At 40.9% G+C, this 20,140-nt stretch overlaps 2 protein-coding genes across 5 annotated transcripts; one reads left to right on the plus strand and one right to left on the minus strand.

Moving 5' to 3' along the window:
- Positions 1-18: 18 nt before the first annotated feature.
- Positions 19-2,041, minus strand: thap3 (THAP domain containing, apoptosis associated protein 3). Of its 2 annotated transcripts, none has more exons than XM_016257242.1 (4): positions 1,755-2,041; positions 1,488-1,683; positions 1,243-1,410; positions 19-1,155 (listed from the first exon to the last, which is right to left on the minus strand). In XM_016257242.1, exons 1-4 carry the CDS (start codon positions 1,826-1,828, stop codon positions 889-891), a joined length of 705 nt encoding a protein of 234 aa, XP_016112728.1. In that variant the 5' UTR covers positions 1,829-2,041; the 3' UTR covers positions 19-888. The 2 variants fall into 2 exon arrangements, with proteins under 2 accessions (XP_016112728.1, XP_016112732.1); XM_016257246.1 differs by having other exon boundaries at positions 1,012-1,079.
- A 482-nt stretch (positions 2,042-2,523) lies between these two features.
- On the plus strand, positions 2,524-20,127 carry asxl1 (ASXL transcriptional regulator 1). Of its 3 annotated transcripts, none has more exons than XM_016257260.1 (13): positions 2,524-3,200; positions 9,007-9,089; positions 9,256-9,258; positions 9,368-9,485; positions 9,623-9,776; positions 12,162-12,235; positions 13,029-13,113; positions 13,715-13,834; positions 14,705-14,871; positions 14,973-15,069; positions 15,203-15,308; positions 15,401-16,316; positions 16,419-20,127. In XM_016257260.1, exons 1-13 carry the CDS (start codon positions 3,144-3,146, stop codon positions 19,446-19,448), a joined length of 5,010 nt encoding a protein of 1,669 aa, XP_016112746.1. In that variant the 5' UTR covers positions 2,524-3,143; the 3' UTR covers positions 19,449-20,127. The 3 variants fall into 3 exon arrangements, with proteins under 3 accessions (XP_016112746.1, XP_016112741.1, XP_016112754.1); XM_016257255.1 differs by having other exon boundaries at positions 2,525-3,200; positions 16,413-20,127; XM_016257268.1 differs by lacking the exon at positions 13,715-13,834 and having other exon boundaries at positions 2,525-3,200; positions 16,413-20,127.
- The last annotated feature ends 13 nt before the right edge of the window (positions 20,128-20,140 follow it).

Below are 20,140 nucleotides of genomic sequence, written 5' to 3' on the forward strand. Positions count from 1 at the left end.
GACCCACCCCCATTACAGTCTTTGGTTTATTTAAATTTTTTTTTTGCCTTTTTGGTATTTGGGATCTTTATGCAAGAAAAATTATTTGTCTTGATAAATGACTAATCTTTTATTTGAAAGACTGGCTGTATGGAATGTATTTTCCTGTTTCCTTTTTGAGTTGTATAATTTATGAGATGTGTCCATTCTGCACACTTGCCATTTAAATGATGTTAAAAAAGACCATCTATGGCTGGAGGAGTTCAAAGGTGTTTGTTATACTTTACCTAATGGCCTACCACTTGCAGCAAGTATAGACTGTCATTTTTTAAATAAATCTTCAAGGAACAATGGAAATAGTATATTGTGTTTGAATGGTGTACATGATTTTTATTTAAAAAATAGAGCAAACTTACATAATGTTTCCTCAAATGTTTTCAGCAGGGTGACATTTGATAGAATTCAATCAATAACACTTTACAATAAGGTTCTGTTTAACCGTAGTTAACTAGTTCATGTTCATTTCAACATTCACTAATACGTTATTAAAATCAGAAGTTTTATCTGGTAATATTTGATGGACCCGAGCTAGCATGTACTAGCAATTAACTTTTATATTTTTTATTAACTAATGTTAACAAAGATTAATGAAAGGGACCTTACTGTAAAATGTTACCATTTATTCTATAAATGTTCTCCTAACAATCCTTTGGGCAGAAAATCTTTCACACAAGTCAAAACCAAAGCAGAGTAAATTTAAGTTTTAATTGGACATATCTGTCCAATTAAAGAAAAATATTGTCACTTTTGCTGCTTTTCAAGAAATATATTTGTTGAACACATTTTCCATGACCAAAAGGGTCAGGCTTCTTTAAAGTTCAACGATGTTTGTGCAACCCGAGGTCTTCATTACTGCTTGACAACGTCTTGAAGCCACTTCCCCATTGGGAGCTGTAAATATCTTTGGTGATATGTATATCTATATCTGAGCTTTCGACGCAAAGTCAGAAGTTCTCTTTGAGCATCTTGCAGTTTGAGTTTCATTCTTTTTATCAATTTGCATTTGGTCTGCAACCTTTTCTGTAGCCAGCTGTTAGCATCTAAAACATTAAACAAACAGGCTTTAGTCGTGCATGGGTCCAGAAGAGAATAGGTGTGGTCTGTGGCAGCTAAATCCTGGGGAGGGGGGGGAAGCATTTAATTCATAAATATTATTATATATACACATGAATATAAGAGTAGGCTGTAAGATAAAAGATTCACCTTTGTGGTTTGACAGTAAGCCTCTTCATTGCTGTGAGAGTGTTGAGCATTATCATGCATCATCTCCTCAGTTTGAGTATCCTCAGTGAAAGGAGGCGTCCTGTCAGGTGCAGTGTCATCCCATTTATCAGCAGCAGATTTTAAAGCTCTCTTCTTACAATTATTTTGCTGACGGCACAAAGATGACAAGGAGACAAAGATGAAAAACACATTTTGTATTAAATTTATCTTGTGACCTTGTTTACCTTTGTATCCTGAGATGGGACTGTAAAGAGAGTTGGCACTGCGTTCCACAATAGATTTTTACGGTTGCCCAAACCACTGAAACAATCGGGTGTGAAATGAAGTGAACAGATAACCATGTGCTTCCTTGGCTGAAAGTCGTCACGTCCAATGTTCTCTAACCATTGTTTCAGAACCGATGGTTTACTGAAAGGGAACCTGACAAGGAATAAAGATGAATTTAGGATGTGTTTAATCATTTTGACAGTAAGCTGTCCATCATTACCTACCTGTGAAACGTGATTTCGGGATTTTTGTTATTGTACCTATTTGTGCAATAGTATGCAGAACAACTTTTCGGCATCTTTGCCCCGAACAAAGATGGCGCTTATCAAACGCCCCGCAGTGTCTCAAAATTATTACCACAACCTATAACATGAACATGATCTTTGTGGTATTATTTTATATATTCATTATATTACAATCAATAAAAATTAGATAACTCCGAGATAACATTTTCTAATTCAATCCTTAAAACGAACTATATTCTATTGCGTTTAGTTACGTTTTCCGGTGATTCACCTTCAGTCTTTTCAAAATAAAAGTCCTAGGGTCGTATACATAGAGTAGACTGTATAAAAACAGGTCGTATATGAAGGTGCACCCTAGTCAAAGACTAGAAATTTATAAAAGTCCTTAAGAGGGACTTTGTTTGGTAACTCATTGAATACTTCTGGTAATACATCTATTTATGATATGACAACTATAAATAAAAGAGTGGACTTAATGTGAACATTTTACATGACTGGTTAAGAGATACACGGTTTTTAAGTCCCACCCAAAAGATGGTTCTATGTCAAAACTCCATAAAAGGAAGTATGTAAAACACGTCAATACAGCTACTATTTAATTACAATGCTTATTCAACTATTTTTAAAACTGGTTCATATCAATTTCGTCTACGGAACCATGACGTATTGTATTTTCATTTGCATGTAGGAATATTTACTTGCAGTGTTTTCTTTTGCTTAAATAATGCTTTGATACGTGTGCGATTGTTTTGTGTAGTAAAAATTAAAAATAAACTTTACAAAGCACAATAATAATAATAATAATAATCATTCTAGTATTTTATGTATGTGTCGTGCTGCCTAATATGAATCACATTTGATCACGCCGCACATAACAATGGGCGTGGCCTCATCCCGTCAGATGCGTCAGATGAGCCGCGGCTGTAGGAGCGACTGAAGAAGAGGGGGATGGGGAGAATTGTTTTTGTGTTGCATTCCTGCAGTGTGTTTGACCTCTGACCTCATTGTTGTGTTCTCCTCGTCGTGCATTCCAAACCGAGGATTTCCTGCAGTATGCCAAAGGCTGCTGGGGCTCGCCTGTTCTTCGCCCTGTCTCTGTTTACCTCCGTTTAACCAGCGAGACGCTACAAAAAAAAACTCTCTGGAACGCAGCTGCTGCAACAACCGACAGCTTTTTTGGCAGGCCGTTCTACGGAAACGCGTGCGTGTTTGAACAGAGCGACTACGCTAGTACTTGGGGCGAAAGGGTATTATCAAAGACCCGTTTGGTATTGCAATTAGCCTAGCACGCTAGCGGGCTTGCCGTATATCACGTACACGTTTCATATCCGCTGCAGAAATCCACACCCGCGCGACAACGCTGAGGAAATGAAGGACAAACAGAAGAGAAAGAAGGAGCGCACGTGGGCCGAGGCAGCTCGCATGGTAATATATTAATCGTTTTAACTCAATTGTAGCGTTTAATCCCTGTGAGTGGGGTTAGGGGTGTTGTACGGGAGCCGCGAACAAAGCTGTGTCGCGCTGGGCTCGAGCTGTTGTCGGGTTGGACACATGCAGGCGCCGCCGCTGCTGTTTGTGTATCTGTAGGCAGTATGTGATGTTACATAACCCGGTTTTTACATTTGTGTTTACGTGGCTCTTAATCCACGGTCCTGTCAACATAAGCGTTACATTTCTAGTGTTTGTGTTTCATTTGAATGAAAGAACCCTTGCTGGTAGCCTAGCGTATTAGCTGCTCTGCCTGTTTGACCCTTTGTTTGCAGGGCTTCTTTTAGCGAGCGGAGTAAAATGCTGAAAATACCCATTGTGGGATCCTTGTCTGTCATTAAAGACTTCTTGTGTCCTCTACAAATGGTTTGGATGTTTGTGGGAACAAGGAAAATGTCACAGACTTAAATGAGGATCAAAGCTTTTTTTTTTTTTTTTTTTTATCCAGCACGAGTTTTGTTTGTAAATTTAACCCCTTGCCCAGTCTGTTGTATATGTATTCCTGAAATCCATATGATGATGAATTGTTCTATGTAAGGTCTTTTAAAAAGATGATTTTACACTTGGTTCAGTTTTTTTTTTTTTTTTTACCTAATATTGTTAGTCTTCGATAGTTCTCAGAAAATATTTGCCTACTGCTTAAAGGAATCATTCACCCAATAATGAAAATTGTAATTTACTCACCCTTAAGTTGTTCCAAACCTGAATGAATTTATTTTGCTGATCAGAACTTTGGATGTATATTTTCTATACTATTGAAGTCAATGGGGATTAACAACGGTTTGGTTACCCGCATTATTCAAAATAACCTGTTTAACAGAAGAAAGAAACTCGTACAGGTAGGACTGGGCAATATAGCTAAAAAATATATCAACGATTTAATGTTTCCTATCGTTCGGTATCGATAATTATTGAAATTTTTTATAACCTTTTTTAAAACAAAGCAATAGAATTTTTTTTTTAATTTAACCACTGTATTTATAATTGACACAATTTGAGACAAACAACAAATATTTTTTGTTTTAACAATCAAACATCTAATTTCTAATGTTTTATATGCAGATTAAATGGGTCTTTATTGTATAGGTCTAATTGTCTCCCGAGGCCTCACAAGGGCGCAATGAGCAAAATAATTCAGCGCATTTAAATTGTCAACGCAAGGAAGTAACTCTATAAAAACTTGCATTACGTCTAAATTAACTCAGAAATCAAATATAATTTAATAAATTGCATGAACAATTATGAACAAAACAGCATCATGTATTTATGCATTGCTTAATCCAAAGAGCCGAAGCGCCATTCACACAGATTGCATTTAAAAACATATGAGACGCAGTGAAAAGGAATAAACTTCCACAAATTCCTGACATATTTTCTAAAAGTTTAAACCGATTTAACTTTGCATGGCTTTCTATACATCTCTTCTGTGAGACGCGAGTGCAGCAGTCATATTTGTCCATCTAAAAAATGCGCTGAATAGGCTATGCGTTCTGTGTGAATGGCTTGGTTTCGGTTTTAACCTAATCAAGATCTTCTCCGCGTTGAGCTTCTATATTTGTCTAATATTTTGAATGAATAATGCAGCAGCTGTGCATCTCGTGGGCTAGACTTATAAAACATTCAAATGCAACAACATCACTTACATCATCACCGCATCTCGCGCCACTGATGATGCTCCCAGATGCACACCTAACATTCAAATGCAAATGTTTTTTAAATTTGACTAATATTTATTCTTTATTCACAATCTCCTCATCACAGGCAGGCACAGCACTCATTTCAGCATGTGTTCGTGTTTGTGTGTGCTGTCTGCGTCACTCATAGCACGTGCCTATAGCGAACAATTTTTCTATCGATATCGAAGAAGGTGTACCGTTGATAAATATCGATACTGTTTTATCGCCCTGGCCTACGTACAGGTTTGGAACAACATGACGGTGATTAAATTATGACAGATGTTTTATTTTTGGGTCCCTTTTATCCCTTGAATACATTTTCAGAGTTGGAATAAAATTGAAATTCTATTTTCTAAATGCATGTTATTGATTTATTGTGAACCTCTCTCTGTTGACTTATGTTGGATTTCTCTTATTTCGTCTGCATACACCTCACTCCTTTCTTAAACTGCAAGTTCGCATTTAGATCTACCTGCATCCAATCAACAAGTGAAGTCCCGCCCTATATTTTTTTCTCTTTGGATAATTGGTTTCACTCAGATGCACATCCCAAATATGGAAGCAATGAAGATGCAACTTCAATTTTATCATGGCTTTAAAGGAACACTCCACTATTTTTGAAAGTAGGCTCATTTTCCAACTCCCCTAGAGTTGAACAGTTTAGTTTTACCGTTTTCGAATCCATTCAGCCGATCTCCGGGTCTGGCGGTAGCACTTTTAGCTGCAGCTTAGCATAGATCATTGAATCTAATTAGACCATTAGCTTTTTGCTCAAAAATGACCAAAGAGTTTCGATATTTTTCCTATTTAAAACTTGACTCTTCTGTAGTTACATCGTGTACTAAGACCGACGGAAAATGAAAAGTTGTGATTTTCTAGCCTAGGCCGATATGGCTAGGAACTATACTCTCATTCCGGCGTAATAATCAAGGAACTTTGCTGCCGTACCATGGGTGCAGCAGGCGCAATGATATTACACAGTGCCTGAAAATAGACTAAAGGGCTTTTCACACTGAAAGCGAAAATTCGGCGCGATGACACTTTTGAATCAAAACAATATCTCTATGGGGCTATTCACACTAGGCGCGTTTATTCGCTGTGTGAAAAAGCTAGGTTTTTTTTCGTCCTGTGTGTCCCCATCGCTCCACGATGAAACGGGCCGTTCTATCAGATTTGAGCTTAGATGACGTTTCTGTTGCACAAAAGGGTGAGAGTGGTGGCGCTGTTTTGAAAAGCAGTGTAAACAAACATCGAAAAAGAGTATGCCGGTAGAGAGAAGAGAGTGGATGCTGAGTTCTTGTTGTCTTTGGTATCTGAGAACAGATTTATTCTCACATGTTCTTGATATAATTTCTAAATTCTCCATTGTATTATGTGATCTGGAGTGTCCGTTTTCTTCCACTTGCGCGAGTGTTATGAGTCAGAGCGCGTTAACTCTCTAGATCAGTGGTTCCCAAACCTGTCCTGGAGGACCCCCTACCCAGCACATTTTGTATGTCTGCCTAATCAGACACACCCAATTTAGTTCTTGCAGTCTCTACTAACGAGCTGATGAGTGGAATCAGATGTGTTAGATAAGGGAGACATACAAAAGGTGCTGGGCAGGGGGTCCTCCAGGACAGGTTTGGGAACCACTGCTCTAGATCTTCTAAAAAAAAAAAAAAAAAGTGAAACATTTTTCTACACATGAAATATGAAAGCAAATAGACATATGATTATGACAATATATTTTCAATCGGAAGTTATTACAAGCACTCGATGATGGTTTATAGTGGGTTTTAAGCAAAAACATTCATCACATACATTTTCAAATGTGGTTTAATGCTAATTGTACTTATTTATATTTTAAGATGTTTTCTTGTAAGCATTATAGATGGTTTGTGTTTCTGGCGTAGAACCAAACTTTATTTAGCTATATTTAATGCTGTATATTGAGCAGTGGATGATGTTAAATCCATATATGAGATACATATGAGTAAAAATGCGTTGCTGGTCGGCACCACCTAGCGTGCAGGCTTGAATTAGCAGAAGGCGATCAATCGTTTAGTGCTCGGTGTGAAAGCAACGTTTGTCGATGATTCACCTCGCTTTTTCGCATCGCGCTCAGTGTGAAACGGCCTTAACTTCCGCCAACATAACCAATGTGACCACCTGCTTGCACAGGGAGCGTGCTGGGGACTATTTTCAGGCGCTGCGTAATATTGCGCCTGCTGCGCCCATGGTATGGCAGCAAAGTTCCTTGATTATTACGCCGGAATAAGAGTATATTTCCTAGCTGTATCGGCCTAGAAAATCGCAACTTTTCATTTTCCATCGTTCTTAGTACATGATATAACTACAGAAGAGTCAAGTTTAAATAGGAAAAATATTGAAACTCTTTGGTCATTTTTGAGCGAGATGCTAATGGTCTAATCCGATTCAATGATCTATGCTAAGCTGCCGCTAAAAGTACTACCGCCAGACCCGAAGATTGGCTGAATGGTTCGAAAACGGTAAAACTGAACTCTTTAACTCTAGGGGAGTTGGAAAATGAGCCTATTTTCAAAAATAGTGGAGTGTTTTTTTAAGAATACCAAACCCCATATGTGACCCTGGACCACAAAACCAGTCTTAAGTCACTGGGGTATATTTGTAGCAATAGCCAAAAATACATTGTATGGGTCAAAATTATAGTTTTTTTTCTTTTATGCCAAAAATCTTTAGGATATTAAGTAAAGATCATGTTCCATTAAGATATTTTGTGAATTTCCTACTGTAAATATATTGAAACGTTAATTTTTTATTAGTAATATGCATTGCTAAGAACTTCAGTTGGACAACTTTAAAGGCGATTTTCTCAATTTGATTTTTTGCACACTCCGATACCAGATTTTCAAATAGTTGTATCTCGGCCAAATATTGTCCTATCCTAACAAACCATACATCAATGGAAAGCTTATTTATTTGAAAAATTGACACTTAAGACTGGTTTTGTGGTCCAGGCTCATATATATATTTAAATGCAGAAATGTTAGCAATGTTGTCTGTTCTCTTAATTATGATGGTGTATAATATCACTCCATTTTTTTATTCCCTATGATACCATGAAATGGCTGGGGTGAGAGGAATAAAGACCAGGCTGGCATGGCACAATGCATGACTCTCCAGAAGCAATGATTAAATGTGCCGCTCCAATCCCATTTTGTACACTTGAAACTTGTCATTGGCCTAGTAGTTTGGTTGAAGTTCTCACAGCTTGACGTTTTTCATGCCTGCTTCCTTGCAGGAAGTGCACCTGATATTTTATCATTTAGTGCACGTTTCTTTTGTAGCTTGTGCTGTTCCATTTCCTGTTCCAGTGTCCTTGGTTCTAGACTTAGCTGAGCACAGCGGGAGCAGTGCTTCCCGTTTTAACCACCATACAGGCAGAAGGTTAAATGCTCTTGTGCACCAGGACTAGGAGAAAATTATTTGCTCTGTATAAATTTAGAGAGAAATGTTTGATATTTTTATAATCCGTCTCCCATTCCACAATTCGTTTACTATTATTTTGATAGTCATACAGGCTAAAAGCCTGTCATATATGCCTGGAACTACTCAGCTGTGTTTGACGGCTGCAGGTCGATGTTATGCTTTGTACATTGTGCAGAACCTGTGTAATATGGATATAACGGAAGAAAGCTGAGTGTTTCTGTTGAAACTGACATGGTCTTAAAATAAGTATGAATTGCTGTGGCACTGTAAATGGCAAACTGAGAGTGTGCTGTGCTTTAACTGTTAAGCAGTTTTCAAAGTAAAACCCTCACAGATTGTTTATTTTTTATTATTAATTCTCTTTAAATGCCACAGCTATGTTTATAAATATAGATACAGTTTGGACATGCAATTGGATGGATTGAATGGATTTTGAGTCTCTAATGCCATTACAATTGCTTTTTAAACAACTAATTGTTCATGCAACCCACCAACCAGGCAAATTTGAAAACATGTAGTGTTCCTATCCCTAATATGAATTAGTTAAAAGTGATTTGACTGTACACTAATTTGGATAGTTGTTGATTTGATGTGATTTGTTTGACCTCTTGCAGGTTCTGGAGAATTTTTCTGATGCCCCAATGACACCCAAACAGATTCTGCATGTCATCCAAACAAAGGGGCTCAAAGAAATGAGGTCTAGTATAAACTATTCATTAATATTAATATACTGTGTTTCTGTTTGAGAATAATTTTTTATGCTTGAGTACATTTTTGCTGCCTCTTGACTGGGTTTGAGTATCTTTATGAAATTCTGTTTTGTGCTTCTCTCTTTTCCTCAAACCTTTTTCACCCCAAAATAGAAGGTACGATGAATTTAATCATCTATATTGTATTTTTAAATCTAAAAGAATTTAATCTTACTTTCTTGAGCAGCACTTAGACATTTCTTCCCTACTTTCCATCCTTCCTCAGTGGCACAGCACCACTAGCCTGCCTGGTCACCATGCTTCACTCTCAGGTCAGAGGAGACAGAGTGAAGAACAGTATTTTCTTCAAGCTTCCTGGAAGGATGAGTTTGTTTACCCTAAAGGTAGTCTATAAATCCCTCTAGCTTCCTTTCAGTGCTTTACACATTTCACTCTGGTTTTGCAACTGGATTATGATGCCAAAACTCGCATAGAAAGAGCTACATATCTTGTGTCTGCATGTACCCACTGATGCCTACAGAAAAATGCACTTCAGTGGACAAAGAGCCCGACTGCAAATGAGTCTGGAGATGGGACTGGCACTCCAACAGCATCCACCACATCAACAGTTGAAGGAGCAGAGCAGGAGAGTTGTGACTCCACAGAGACGGCTGCTGCTAGTGGTGAAAATGATGGTGTGTGGACTATTCATTCTTTTCATTTTTTTTCCCCAGAATTGATTCATTCAGCCTCTTTTCCAGTAAGTAGAACAGGCTTATAAATTAAAGAAGCGTATAAAAGAACTGAAAAGTAGAGGCCCCATCTTTTCATTTTAAGAAAAGCTTTGATTCCAAATGGTGATGAGCATTAAATACCCTGAGCTTAAGAAGCGTGTAGTGCCTGAGATACATTGATTTCTTTTTTGCTTTGGATGTGTGTGTTGCCATGGATACTGCGGCACATGACACATCCAGCAGTGACCTAGATGAGAGTGGTTTAGAACATGAATTTGTGTGTTGCGTGAAGGAGAATAAGTGCACAATTATGCCTGGAAATGACAATGAAATTTCACATTTGCTCTATTTTCTGAATTTGTGTGAAAATCTGATTCATTTTGTTCTTGATATATGTGGAAGGATGGTATTTCAAAGGCTGATGTTTCTAGACATCAGCAGTATCTATTCTTTTCTTTTCTTTTAAAAATATATTCACCATGACTAAAAATGCAAAAGATTACTAGATGTCATACGCATTATAAGGCAATTACAAGTATTAAATACTTGCATGTGTTTTCTACCCCTGAATTGGGTGCTTTTTTCCTCTGGTTTAGAAAGTATATGGAATGAAATACATGCATATTTACCACCTATTGCAAAGTATAAATTACATACTACCTATCATTATTAATTATAAATGGTATGTGAGGGAAAAATGTATACTATGATAAATATGGTCTCTTCAGAATCTGATCAGTCAGGAAATAGCTGCTATTCTATCGGGTTCCTGCAGGTTCTTAAAATGTTTTAAAATTAGTTTGATCAAAATCGTATATCTTGAATGGTATAACTTTTAATGATCTTTTTGAAAAGGTGTTAAATTTGAGGATAGATGGACAGGAATTGCAATACAGCCTAATGTGATGACTAAATTTTAAAAGGCTGTGATTTTAGTAAATAAATATGATCTTTGCATGTTTTACTGGCTCACGGGTTCAGAGCCAGTTTATAATTAATGAATAGCTTATGTTTATGACAAGTGATTACTTATCATTAGCAACACCAAGTAGCCACCGAGAGGCTAGATAGTGGGGGAACTCCTTTACACTCATCCTTGCAATCAAAAGCAATATTTTTTTTTGGTGCATTTTATTGTGGTGAAGCATATGAGGGCAAATGCAATGTAAATGCAACACGCGGCCAACAGAAGGTTGCCTTTCTCTCTACTCCCCAGTACCCAACCATCAACCTACAATACATAACAAAGAAAACATAAATGTTCACCTATGCCCATGTGTTAGTAAATAACACGTGAGAAATGACAATGAATTACTGCTCCTCCTACACTATTGCTTAATTATGACGATGTTTACTTATGGTATTTACATTGTAATGTGCTGTAGATAGTTGTAAAGGTGTATATTTAATCTTTTTAATGAGCAGCTGAAATGAGAAACAAGAATATTTTACAAACATTTTAAAGTGAAGAAATTATCATTTGTCAGCATTTTTTCCCCTTTTCTCTCTGTGTATCAAATTTAAAGGGGTCTAATGATGCGATTTCAATTGTTCCTTTCTCTTTGGAGTGTTACAAGCTCTTGGTGCATAAAGAAGATCTGTAAAGTTGCAAAAACTAAAGTCTCAAATCCAAAGAGATATTTTTTATAAAAGTTCAGAGTCAGCCACACCTACCTAAAACGGCTCGTTCTAACACGCCCCCACATATCTACTAAGCCGGGGCTTCGGCTCACGCTAGCCCGGCCTCAGCTCACTCGAGCCTGGCCTCAGCGCACGGTAAGCCGGGGCTTCGCCTCACGCTAGGCCGCTGTGTTTTTCGTTGTGAAAGCGAAACTACTTTGTTTGGTCTTCCAAAAGAGGACACGACTACAAATCAGTGGTTAAGTTGTATTTACAACACTGTTCCAGAACAGTTTAACCCAAATATCCAGATGTGTGCAGTACATTTTATGGAGGACTGTTTACTGATCCTGGGAGAGTAACGTTAGACTACAATGCCGGCAGTTCTGACTCGCGTAAGTCCGTTTTCATTTAAAGGGTTTGCCACTGATGATTCAAACGCGAGTATTGGGCAGTGGAGTAGCACTTGTTGTTTGTCATTTCTCCGATCACAAATGCGAAGGCAGGGCATAGAGGAGAAACAATAATGTACACTATGTGGAAAATAATGTGGTTTTTTTTTTTTTACTTTAAACCGCATAAACACATTTCATTATACCAAATACACAAAATAATGTTCTTTTTAGCAGCATCATATGACCCCTTTAACACAAGAACAGGATTAAAATGTGATTTGCTGCAGTAATATTGTTGATGGATGTTCTGCTTGTTTCCTCTTTGTTCCAGCTTCTGTGGATGAGACTTCCTCCAGTGCCTCTTGCTCCACAGAACCACAGACAAGACTCAGTCGCTCCTCACAGGTACCAGCAGTGGCTAACTTCACCTTTGCACTGAACCATCACCTTCATAACTAATTTTTACATGCAGGACCGTCCAAGAATGGATTTCCATTTCACCGTCATTCTTATGCACAGCACTCAACTCCTCCTCAGATCACCAGTTATGCCAGAAGGCAGTTGAATGCATGGCGTCACTATGTGAAAATGAGTCATTAGTGAAGTGCCGAAAGTTGACATTATGAGTCAAATCAAGAAAACCCCACAGATAACGCTGACAACATTTAGTCATGACTAAGACCTTTTGCTTTTTGCGCTGTCGCTTCAATTTCAGGCCGGGGATTTCTTGATTTGAATAAATCGTCAGGTTCTAAACAGATAATTTGCTTGGTTGATCATTTACAGTAAATGCAGTAAAATATTTTATTTAAGCACTGAATCCACAAGAAACTGGCACCAATCAGCAGATTTTGAAACTTAAAGCTGCCTTCATGCTTTTCCCCTCTCATTTGCTTAATGTTGAACTTAGACGCTTGCACTGCTTGTCAGTCTCGCAATCCCCTGCCAGCTACTCCGCTCCCATAGAGAATGAGCTGAAAACTGTCATCTCCAGGACACTTACACCTTGTCCTTTCCTTTTGTATTCTTCATACCTGCATTAATCTTAATATTTTATTGGTAAAATCCTAACATTCTCAACTTTTACCAGGCATATGCATTTCCGTTTAAATTCTCCTCCGAGCATGCTGTTATTTTCCATGTCTGTGGAGGACCTGTGTGTATGTGCTCATGATTATTTCTCCCATCTCTCTTACAGTCAGGGAGACAGAGGAAGAAAGCTGTGATGATGCCCCGTGTAGTGCTCACTCCTCTCAAGGTCAACGGTGAACACGTCCCATCAGGTTACAATAGCTCTTTTTCTCGTTCACTTTTTTTCTCCCCCTTCTTTCTGTTTTCCCCCCACTCTACAGTGGTTTTGTATACCTGCTCCCTCTGACTGGATGCTCTTTATCTGAGTGGCCTGACAGTGTTTGTAATTTTACGCACTGACACTCTCTAATCATTTATAGTGCAGTCTCCTCAAGGGCAGTTTTCCCACAGTTCCCTCCTGTTGACAGCCGCCGCCTCTATTTCTTGGTTAACTTTGCACTAAAAGCAGCATCTTTTCTTGAATCCATTGACGTGTTTGTCACTTGAACGTTAATACCCCTCAGTGTAAAAGCAGTGTTTCTGGTTTGTCCTGTCAGCCCTGCTCTGTTCCCCTTGGGTATCTGCTTTGCATTTGAGCCTTAGAGATATCCATTCACCCCTCTTCCTCTTTTTCTCTGTGCCTTGGGATATCCGTCCCTTTGACTTTTCGTGTTTCACGCACATGCCAAATCTTTGCCTGTCACTTTGGCCTCTTTAGTGCCACTAGCCTTCATGCCTCAGCTGCCCTACCCACACTCACTCGTTCTCAGAGAGTCTCACCAGCCTCCATCCTCCCCCCACCTTTACCCTCAGGAGCAGCGGGGAGGCGCAGGGAAGGCTCTAGGGGGGGTCCAGGCCCCACTCTTCGTACCCGCTCCGAGCTGGGCTGGAAACGCACCCAGCACTTCAAGAGCATACGTGGTCTTCGTTCAGGTACAGAAGATGAAAACCAAGGACCCCATGTATTAATTACTACCCCTAAGCCACTTGCTTACCACTTTCTATAGCACATCAGTAATTCAATAACTCCTTTCCAGGTACACAGAGGGGGTGAATAGCTAACAAGTTATAACAAACATAAAACTTATTTCTAACTAGAAATTAAAGGCATTTGGATGGAGTAGGGAAAATAAACAAATAACCAATTATTCAATTAGTTTTATCATTTATTATTTGCAGTGGATGGTTGCATGCAAACAAAGGTGTATGTATATTTTTTGCCTTGATCCTATTAAATGGAGAACATAGGTTGCTATGTGTAATTGTGTATCTTGTCATGCTGGTTTCTCAAAGTGTGTAAAAAATGTGTTTTGACCTCAAACACTGGTCAAAACTTTAGTCTATTGCAGAGTACCAACCATGGTTTGTCTTCGTCAGGTTTTTTTTTCTTTTTCAGTGTCAGTGTACATTGTTTTATTCTGTCAGATCTAGCTAAGACCAGCTTAGTGAGAGACTGTCATGTCTACATGTCTATTTTCATTGAAGATATGTTTTGTAGTGTGCATTATGCTTTGGTTTATTAATTGCAGCACTGGCTGATGTAATGTTCAATTGATAAAGTAAAATCTGTGTGGATTGATCAATAGCTCAGGTGGAATTAAACTATTATTATTGCTTTATTAGTTCTGCCATAACACCCTCTGATTATTTAGATTTACTAGCGCTTTGAATTCATATTATCGTACACTCGCAGTTTTGTGAATGTAGTCTGCTCTAAAGATATTACATAATTATGTCCCTGCCGTGCAAGGTTTCATTAAGCAATGATCTTATGTACACTCAATGTAAGACTATTTGTTGCAGGTCCCATGAAAAGGAATCGAGGGGGAGTGGAGGTGGATTTTGAGACTCCAGGCTCCATCCTAGTCAACACCAACATTCGTGCTCTCATCAACACACGCACATTTGCTGCTTTTCCTCCTTACTCCCAGCAGCAACTACTCCAGCTTTTACCAGAGGTGGACAGACAGGTTAAAGGCTTTTTAATTTTCACTTGTTAGTTATATTTGTACTTTTTTTTTTTTTTTCTTTTTTCTTTCTCACCGAATTTTTCAATTCTTTTAATGTGTAGGTTGGCCCTGATGGCCTTGCTCGGCTAAGCAGTTCGGCCCTCAATAATGAATTCTTCACTCATGCATCCCAGAGCTGGAAAGAGCGTCTAGCTGAGGGTAAGTCTCTTTAGTATTGTTCTGTAATATATGTAAAGAAATGACAGAAACTGACCAAGACAGGTTAGTAGACGGACTATAGGTAGTTCACTATAATGGTGGATAAAGTGGGAATGTTTTTACTCTCTTGAAGGTGAGTTCACACATGAGATGCAGGTTCGCTTCAGGCAAGAGATGGAAAAGGAGAAGAAAGTAGAAGCATGGAAGGAGAAATTCTTTGAGGAGTACCATGGCCAAAGGTTCGATAGCCTTTTAAAAAAATTCTTAAACAGCTTAATTCCTAGAATTATGCTGTGGATTTAAATGAATTTTTTCCCATTTATTTCTTTAGGTCTGGGTTGACGAGAGAAGAGGCATTAAAGCTCACAATGAGTGATGCTGGAGATGTTGCCAGTGCAGTTCTTGACTCTGATTCTGCTACAGTGGCTACACCCAAGAGGCGAAGTGTTGGAAGAAGACGGAGGGAAGGCCGTATCAGACGGCGTTCACGGGCTGACCTCAGACGCAGAGCTCGGCGAACACTTTGCAAAACTACAACAGTAGCTGTACCTTCAGCAGAGACAACAGAAAGCACTGCAACTCCAGATGTTGAACCATCAGTTGCATCACCAGTCCCAGAAGCGACAGCAGTTCAGGGAGAGGTGGTCCTTCAAACAGACCTCGGACTGGAAGCTCCAGAAGAAAACCTTTCTGAAGAGGCAGTTTCCTCTCCAGCTCCTGTACCCACACCTCCTCCAGCTTCTACAAGCTCAACCTGCGATGAACCAGAAGCCTCCACACGCCTGTTGCCTGAAGTACCTGAACCAGCTGTTGCATCCACTTCCTCTCCTTCCTCATCCTCCTCTTCAACATCATCATCATCATCATCGCCCTCTTCTTCTCCCTCCTCTGCCTCAGAAAGACAGACTTTTGCTGCAAGCTCAGATTCCTCTTCTTCCTCTTCCTCTTCCACTGCTGCTGTTGCCACCGACCCGCTGGATGATGGGGCATCGGTCATTACCACTGGTACAGCGGGCACTGGCACAAGCAGCCGAGAGAGCAGCCCCGCTGCTAGTCCTGCCACAGCAAGTCCAGCAATTCAGCTCAAGGAGCAGAAGAGAAGGCCAGATGAGTCCCAGGCCTTCACCAGCTTTCCCGAGAAAAGGGCGCGGCTGGACGAGCGTCAGTCCTTTCGTAACACAGTTGACTGTGTGCACTCAGAAAAGCCACAACCTACAACAGAGGAGCCCAAGGTCCCGCCAATCCGGGTATGTTGGACACGTTATTTCTTGTACACCTCGTTGTAACAGTATTTATGTAAACCACAACTCATATGAGTGTTTCTTTTCTGCCCATTCCACTAGATACAGCTCTCCCGGATCAAACCGCCCTGGGTCAAGGGGCCGCCAACGTACCAAATCTGTCCCCGCATCGTCCCCCCCAATGAAGGGTCACGGCGGTCTGGGACAGGGGCGCGCACCCTGGCGGACATCAAGGCCCGTGCACAGCAAGCCCGTGCCCAGCGGGAAGCCGCTGCTGCTGTTGCAGCCTCTGGGGATGGGGGAGGGCCTGGGGGGAGCGGCCCGGGGGGTGGTACTGGGATACCGGATCGCTCCAGCGGGAGGCGTTCGAGAGAGCACCCAGGTCCCGTTGAACCTGGAGGAGGAGGAGGAGGAAGACGAGGAGGAAGAGTTGATTTGGAGGAGCAGGAATCGCCTGCGAGCTCTCATTCGTCTGGAGCACAACTACAGCCGTCCAGTGTAGACTCAACAGACAGGCCTCAAACCTCCACCCCACTTACTGAACCATCTCCTTCCTCTGTGTCTTCAAACCCATCTTTACCACCATCAGAGTCTCCGAAAACACTCACGCTATCGCCACCTGCAACTGACAGCCCTGCTTCCCAGGATCAGGTGGAGGAGATTTGTGGAGTGGAAGAGGTGACTGCCTGCCCAAGTGATGACGCCTCAGAGCAGACCTTAGACACCCCAGTGCCTACGCCAAGTGAACCAGAGTCTTTTTTCAGTCATCAAGAGGGGAGAGGTGAGGAGACAGAGTCCAGTGAGAGCAGAACAACTACCCCTGTTTGCACCTCAGCATCTAATGATGCCATTTCTTTAGTGCCCACCTCTATACCAGACTCGCTGCCAAGATTTGGTGCCCAGGGTGTGGATGTCATTAGGACCTTGGCAGCAGCTTCTCAATCCTGGGAAGGTGAAAAGAATGGTGGTGAGCATCACCCAGGGACAACTGGAGTTATCCAGCATGGCTCAGACTTGAAAATGCCCAAAGAGACACTTGTTAGAGCCCGAAATGGATGGATAGAAAGTAGTGAAGAGCATTCCATGAGAGAGGAGATGCTACAAGAGCATAGGAATGGAGGAAGTGATGCTAATGACAAATATGAATCAGCCTCTCTGCCTTGTCTACCAAGTAATGCTGGTGAGGAAGACACTGGAGATCACAGTGATTCTACGGAGACAGCATCTGACTTTGAAAATGAAACTCAAGAGGATGAAACACTGGACTGGCATGGAACCCAGATGGATAGTAACGGCATGCAAGCTCAGAATACAAAGTCGCAGAATCAACCTGTCATTCAGACCTCAAGTCGACTCACTTCAATGTTGAATCCTCCTCAGCACCAGCAACCAGTCATACAAGCCCATATATCTAACCCCAACCATACTCAAACTGTCATTCAGGCTCGCTTCCCTAATGGTGTGCCAAACCAGCCCATCATTCATCCCCACAAGCAGCATCCAATTCATAGCCATGCTATAAACCATGCTCAGAACCAGATTGCCACTGCACCCTCACAAGCCCAAGTGCAAGCTTACCTGACACAGGCAGAGAGGGACCAAAGTAGAAATCTACTACTGAATGATAATGGCAATGGAGTAAAGCTGTTTGTCTCAACAGAGGATGACACCAAACCTCTCGGCAGAGGTCCTGGAGAAGATTTTGCTTTAAAGAATTCTGCAGTTCCTCCCATTGGCAGAAGAGTCCAAGGTTCATCTCGACCAGTTTCCTCTGTAGAGGCCAACAACCCTCTTGTCACCCAACTTCTTCAAGGCAGCCTACCCTTAGAGAAGGTCTTACCCCAGCCTCACTCAGTCAGCAAGCTGGAAATTAATCGACTTCCAGGTGCCCCTGCCAGTAACTCAACCAGTCGCCAACCTCCAAGAAACCTGGGACCACGTTTTAGAGGCCCGTCTGAGTCAGGAGGACCTATAGAAACTGGTGGATCTGACTTCCAGCACAAAGCCCCATCCGCCCGAGTGTCTCCTGGACCTGGTCGGAACTTTGGTTCTTCACCACCGGGTTCTACTCCATCTCGAATGGCATGCTTGTTTGAGGAAGCTAGCCCAAGATCCGCAAATGTTCAGTTCACTTCTCAAAAACCCGGAGGTGCAGTGCCCCCCGGAGCAGTACCTGTCATAACATCCCTCCCTTCAAACTCTTCTGCTAGAATCTCAATAGATGTGAACTCTCAGAATGCTCCAGTTTATGAATCGGCTGTCATTAAAGAGCACCCTGGACCTCTTCCTCCAAGGGGTGAAACTCCGGAGAGGCCAGCTGGCTTTCAACAGCATCCTAACAATCTCTCCCAGTCTGTGTGCAGAACCACACCTGATGCTCCCTCACCTCCACATGGCGACCTTTGTCCATCGGAGGTTGTTCCTACTGTTAAGATTAACTGGCGCCCGAGCAAACCCCAATCACTTCAGCATCAGACATATCAGCAACAGCTTTCTCCTGTAGCTACAGTAAAGAATGAAGTCTCCTCACGCCCTTCGTGCCAACAAGCTCTGACCAAAAACTCACCTGCTCCAAACAGGGGCAATACTTCTATTGTAATAACCAAAAAGGAGCCTCTGGACAATTTTCATGGAGGTGGTGGAGCTATGGAAGGACTGCTAAATATGGAAATGTCTCTTGTTAGAATGGCCAAGAAGGAACAAGTCAAAAATCCATATGCCCGCCAAGCAGACACCTCCACTTCTCCTGTCTCCTCCTCCCCTTCCTCATCGGCCTCCAGTCTCCCTTACCAGTTATATGGCAAGCTACCAAAACTACAACAGAGTGGGGGCAACGGAGGGTCCTCCTCCAGCTTCAGTTACACAGCTAATGTATCCGTGGTGGACGGTAACGGGTTCTCCCGCAGTTTAGCCGATGGTGTGCTGCAGCTAAGGCCACGTGTGAGCGTCAACAACAGTGGAGGCCAGAATGCTACACTTAGCATTCAGGCATTCGCGGACAGCGCTGCAGAAGAAGTGGCTCTCAAGTGTTCCTGCCGACTTAAGGCTATGATCATGTGCCAGGGCTGTGGCGCTTTCTGCCATGACGATTGCATTGGCCCCTCAAAACTGTGTGTGTCATGTCTGGTTGTCAGATAGTTTGTTGCAGCTCCTCCAAACTGAGCCGGTTGGTCAGAGCAAATGCTTTGACCACTCCAGAAAATTCTAGCCCTTTGCCTGTGGTTGGATACCACTGGAAGTCTTGGACTCTTTTGAACAAAGAATGAGGCAGGACACTGCATTGTTCAAATGGAACAGTTTTTTTTCTTCTTCTTCTTTTTTTTTTGATGGGCCAGGCAATACAATAGGGCTGGAAGATTACTTGTAAGATAAAAAAAGTCAGTCTGTATTTTTGTTGCATATTTTTTTCTATTGCTGTTATGGTGTTATTATTATTAATATTATTATTATTATTATGATTACAATAATATTGATATTGTTGTAATTATTATTGGTATTATTACATGAATTTACATGGCACGGTTGATTGTAAATTGTGCCTTTTTTTCCCCCAACAAAACATTTACCTCATCTTCTTGACACCAGTCATCAGTTCAGTGTGAAAATGGTGGCGTACCTGTTTGTTTTCTTCTCTTGAATTCCTCTCAGTGAAGAGAGATTTAGAAGAATTTTGTGTGTAATGTCTTGCAAAGATTATTTTTTTAATCATTAAATAAGAAAATACATTTTTGTTATTTTGTAAGTGCTTTCTTCTTTTTGTTTCCATTTTTATTTTCTTATCCAAAGTGAAGTCCAGTCTGTACTTGGCGGTTAAGCACAGTATTCAAATC

Source organism: Sinocyclocheilus grahami, unplaced genomic scaffold (assembly GCF_001515645.1).
Source record: "Sinocyclocheilus grahami isolate Dianchi unplaced genomic scaffold, SAMN03320097.WGS_v1.1 scaffold29.1, whole genome shotgun sequence".
Lineage (NCBI taxonomy): Eukaryota > Metazoa > Chordata > Actinopteri > Cypriniformes > Cyprinidae > Sinocyclocheilus > Sinocyclocheilus grahami.

Coding starts and splice junctions, on each gene's coding strand:
- thap3 (XM_016257242.1), bottom strand. CDS start 1,828: ATGCCGAAAAGTTGTTCTGCATACTATTGCACAAATAGGTACAATAAC. Junction 1,684..1,754: donor CCCGAAATCACGTTTCACAG/GTAGGTAATGAT, acceptor ATTCCTTGTCAG/GTTCCCTTTCAGTAAACCAT. Junction 1,156..1,242: donor CTTACTGTCAAACCACAAAG/GTGAATCTTTTA, acceptor CCCCCTCCCCAG/GATTTAGCTGCCACAGACCA.
- asxl1 (XM_016257255.1), top strand. CDS start 3,144: ATGAAGGACAAACAGAAGAGAAAGAAGGAGCGCACGTGGGCCGAGGCA. Junction 13,835..14,704: donor CATACGTGGTCTTCGTTCAG/GTACAGAAGATG, acceptor TATTTGTTGCAG/GTCCCATGAAAAGGAATCGA. Junction 14,872..14,972: donor TACCAGAGGTGGACAGACAG/GTTAAAGGCTTT, acceptor TTTAATGTGTAG/GTTGGCCCTGATGGCCTTGC.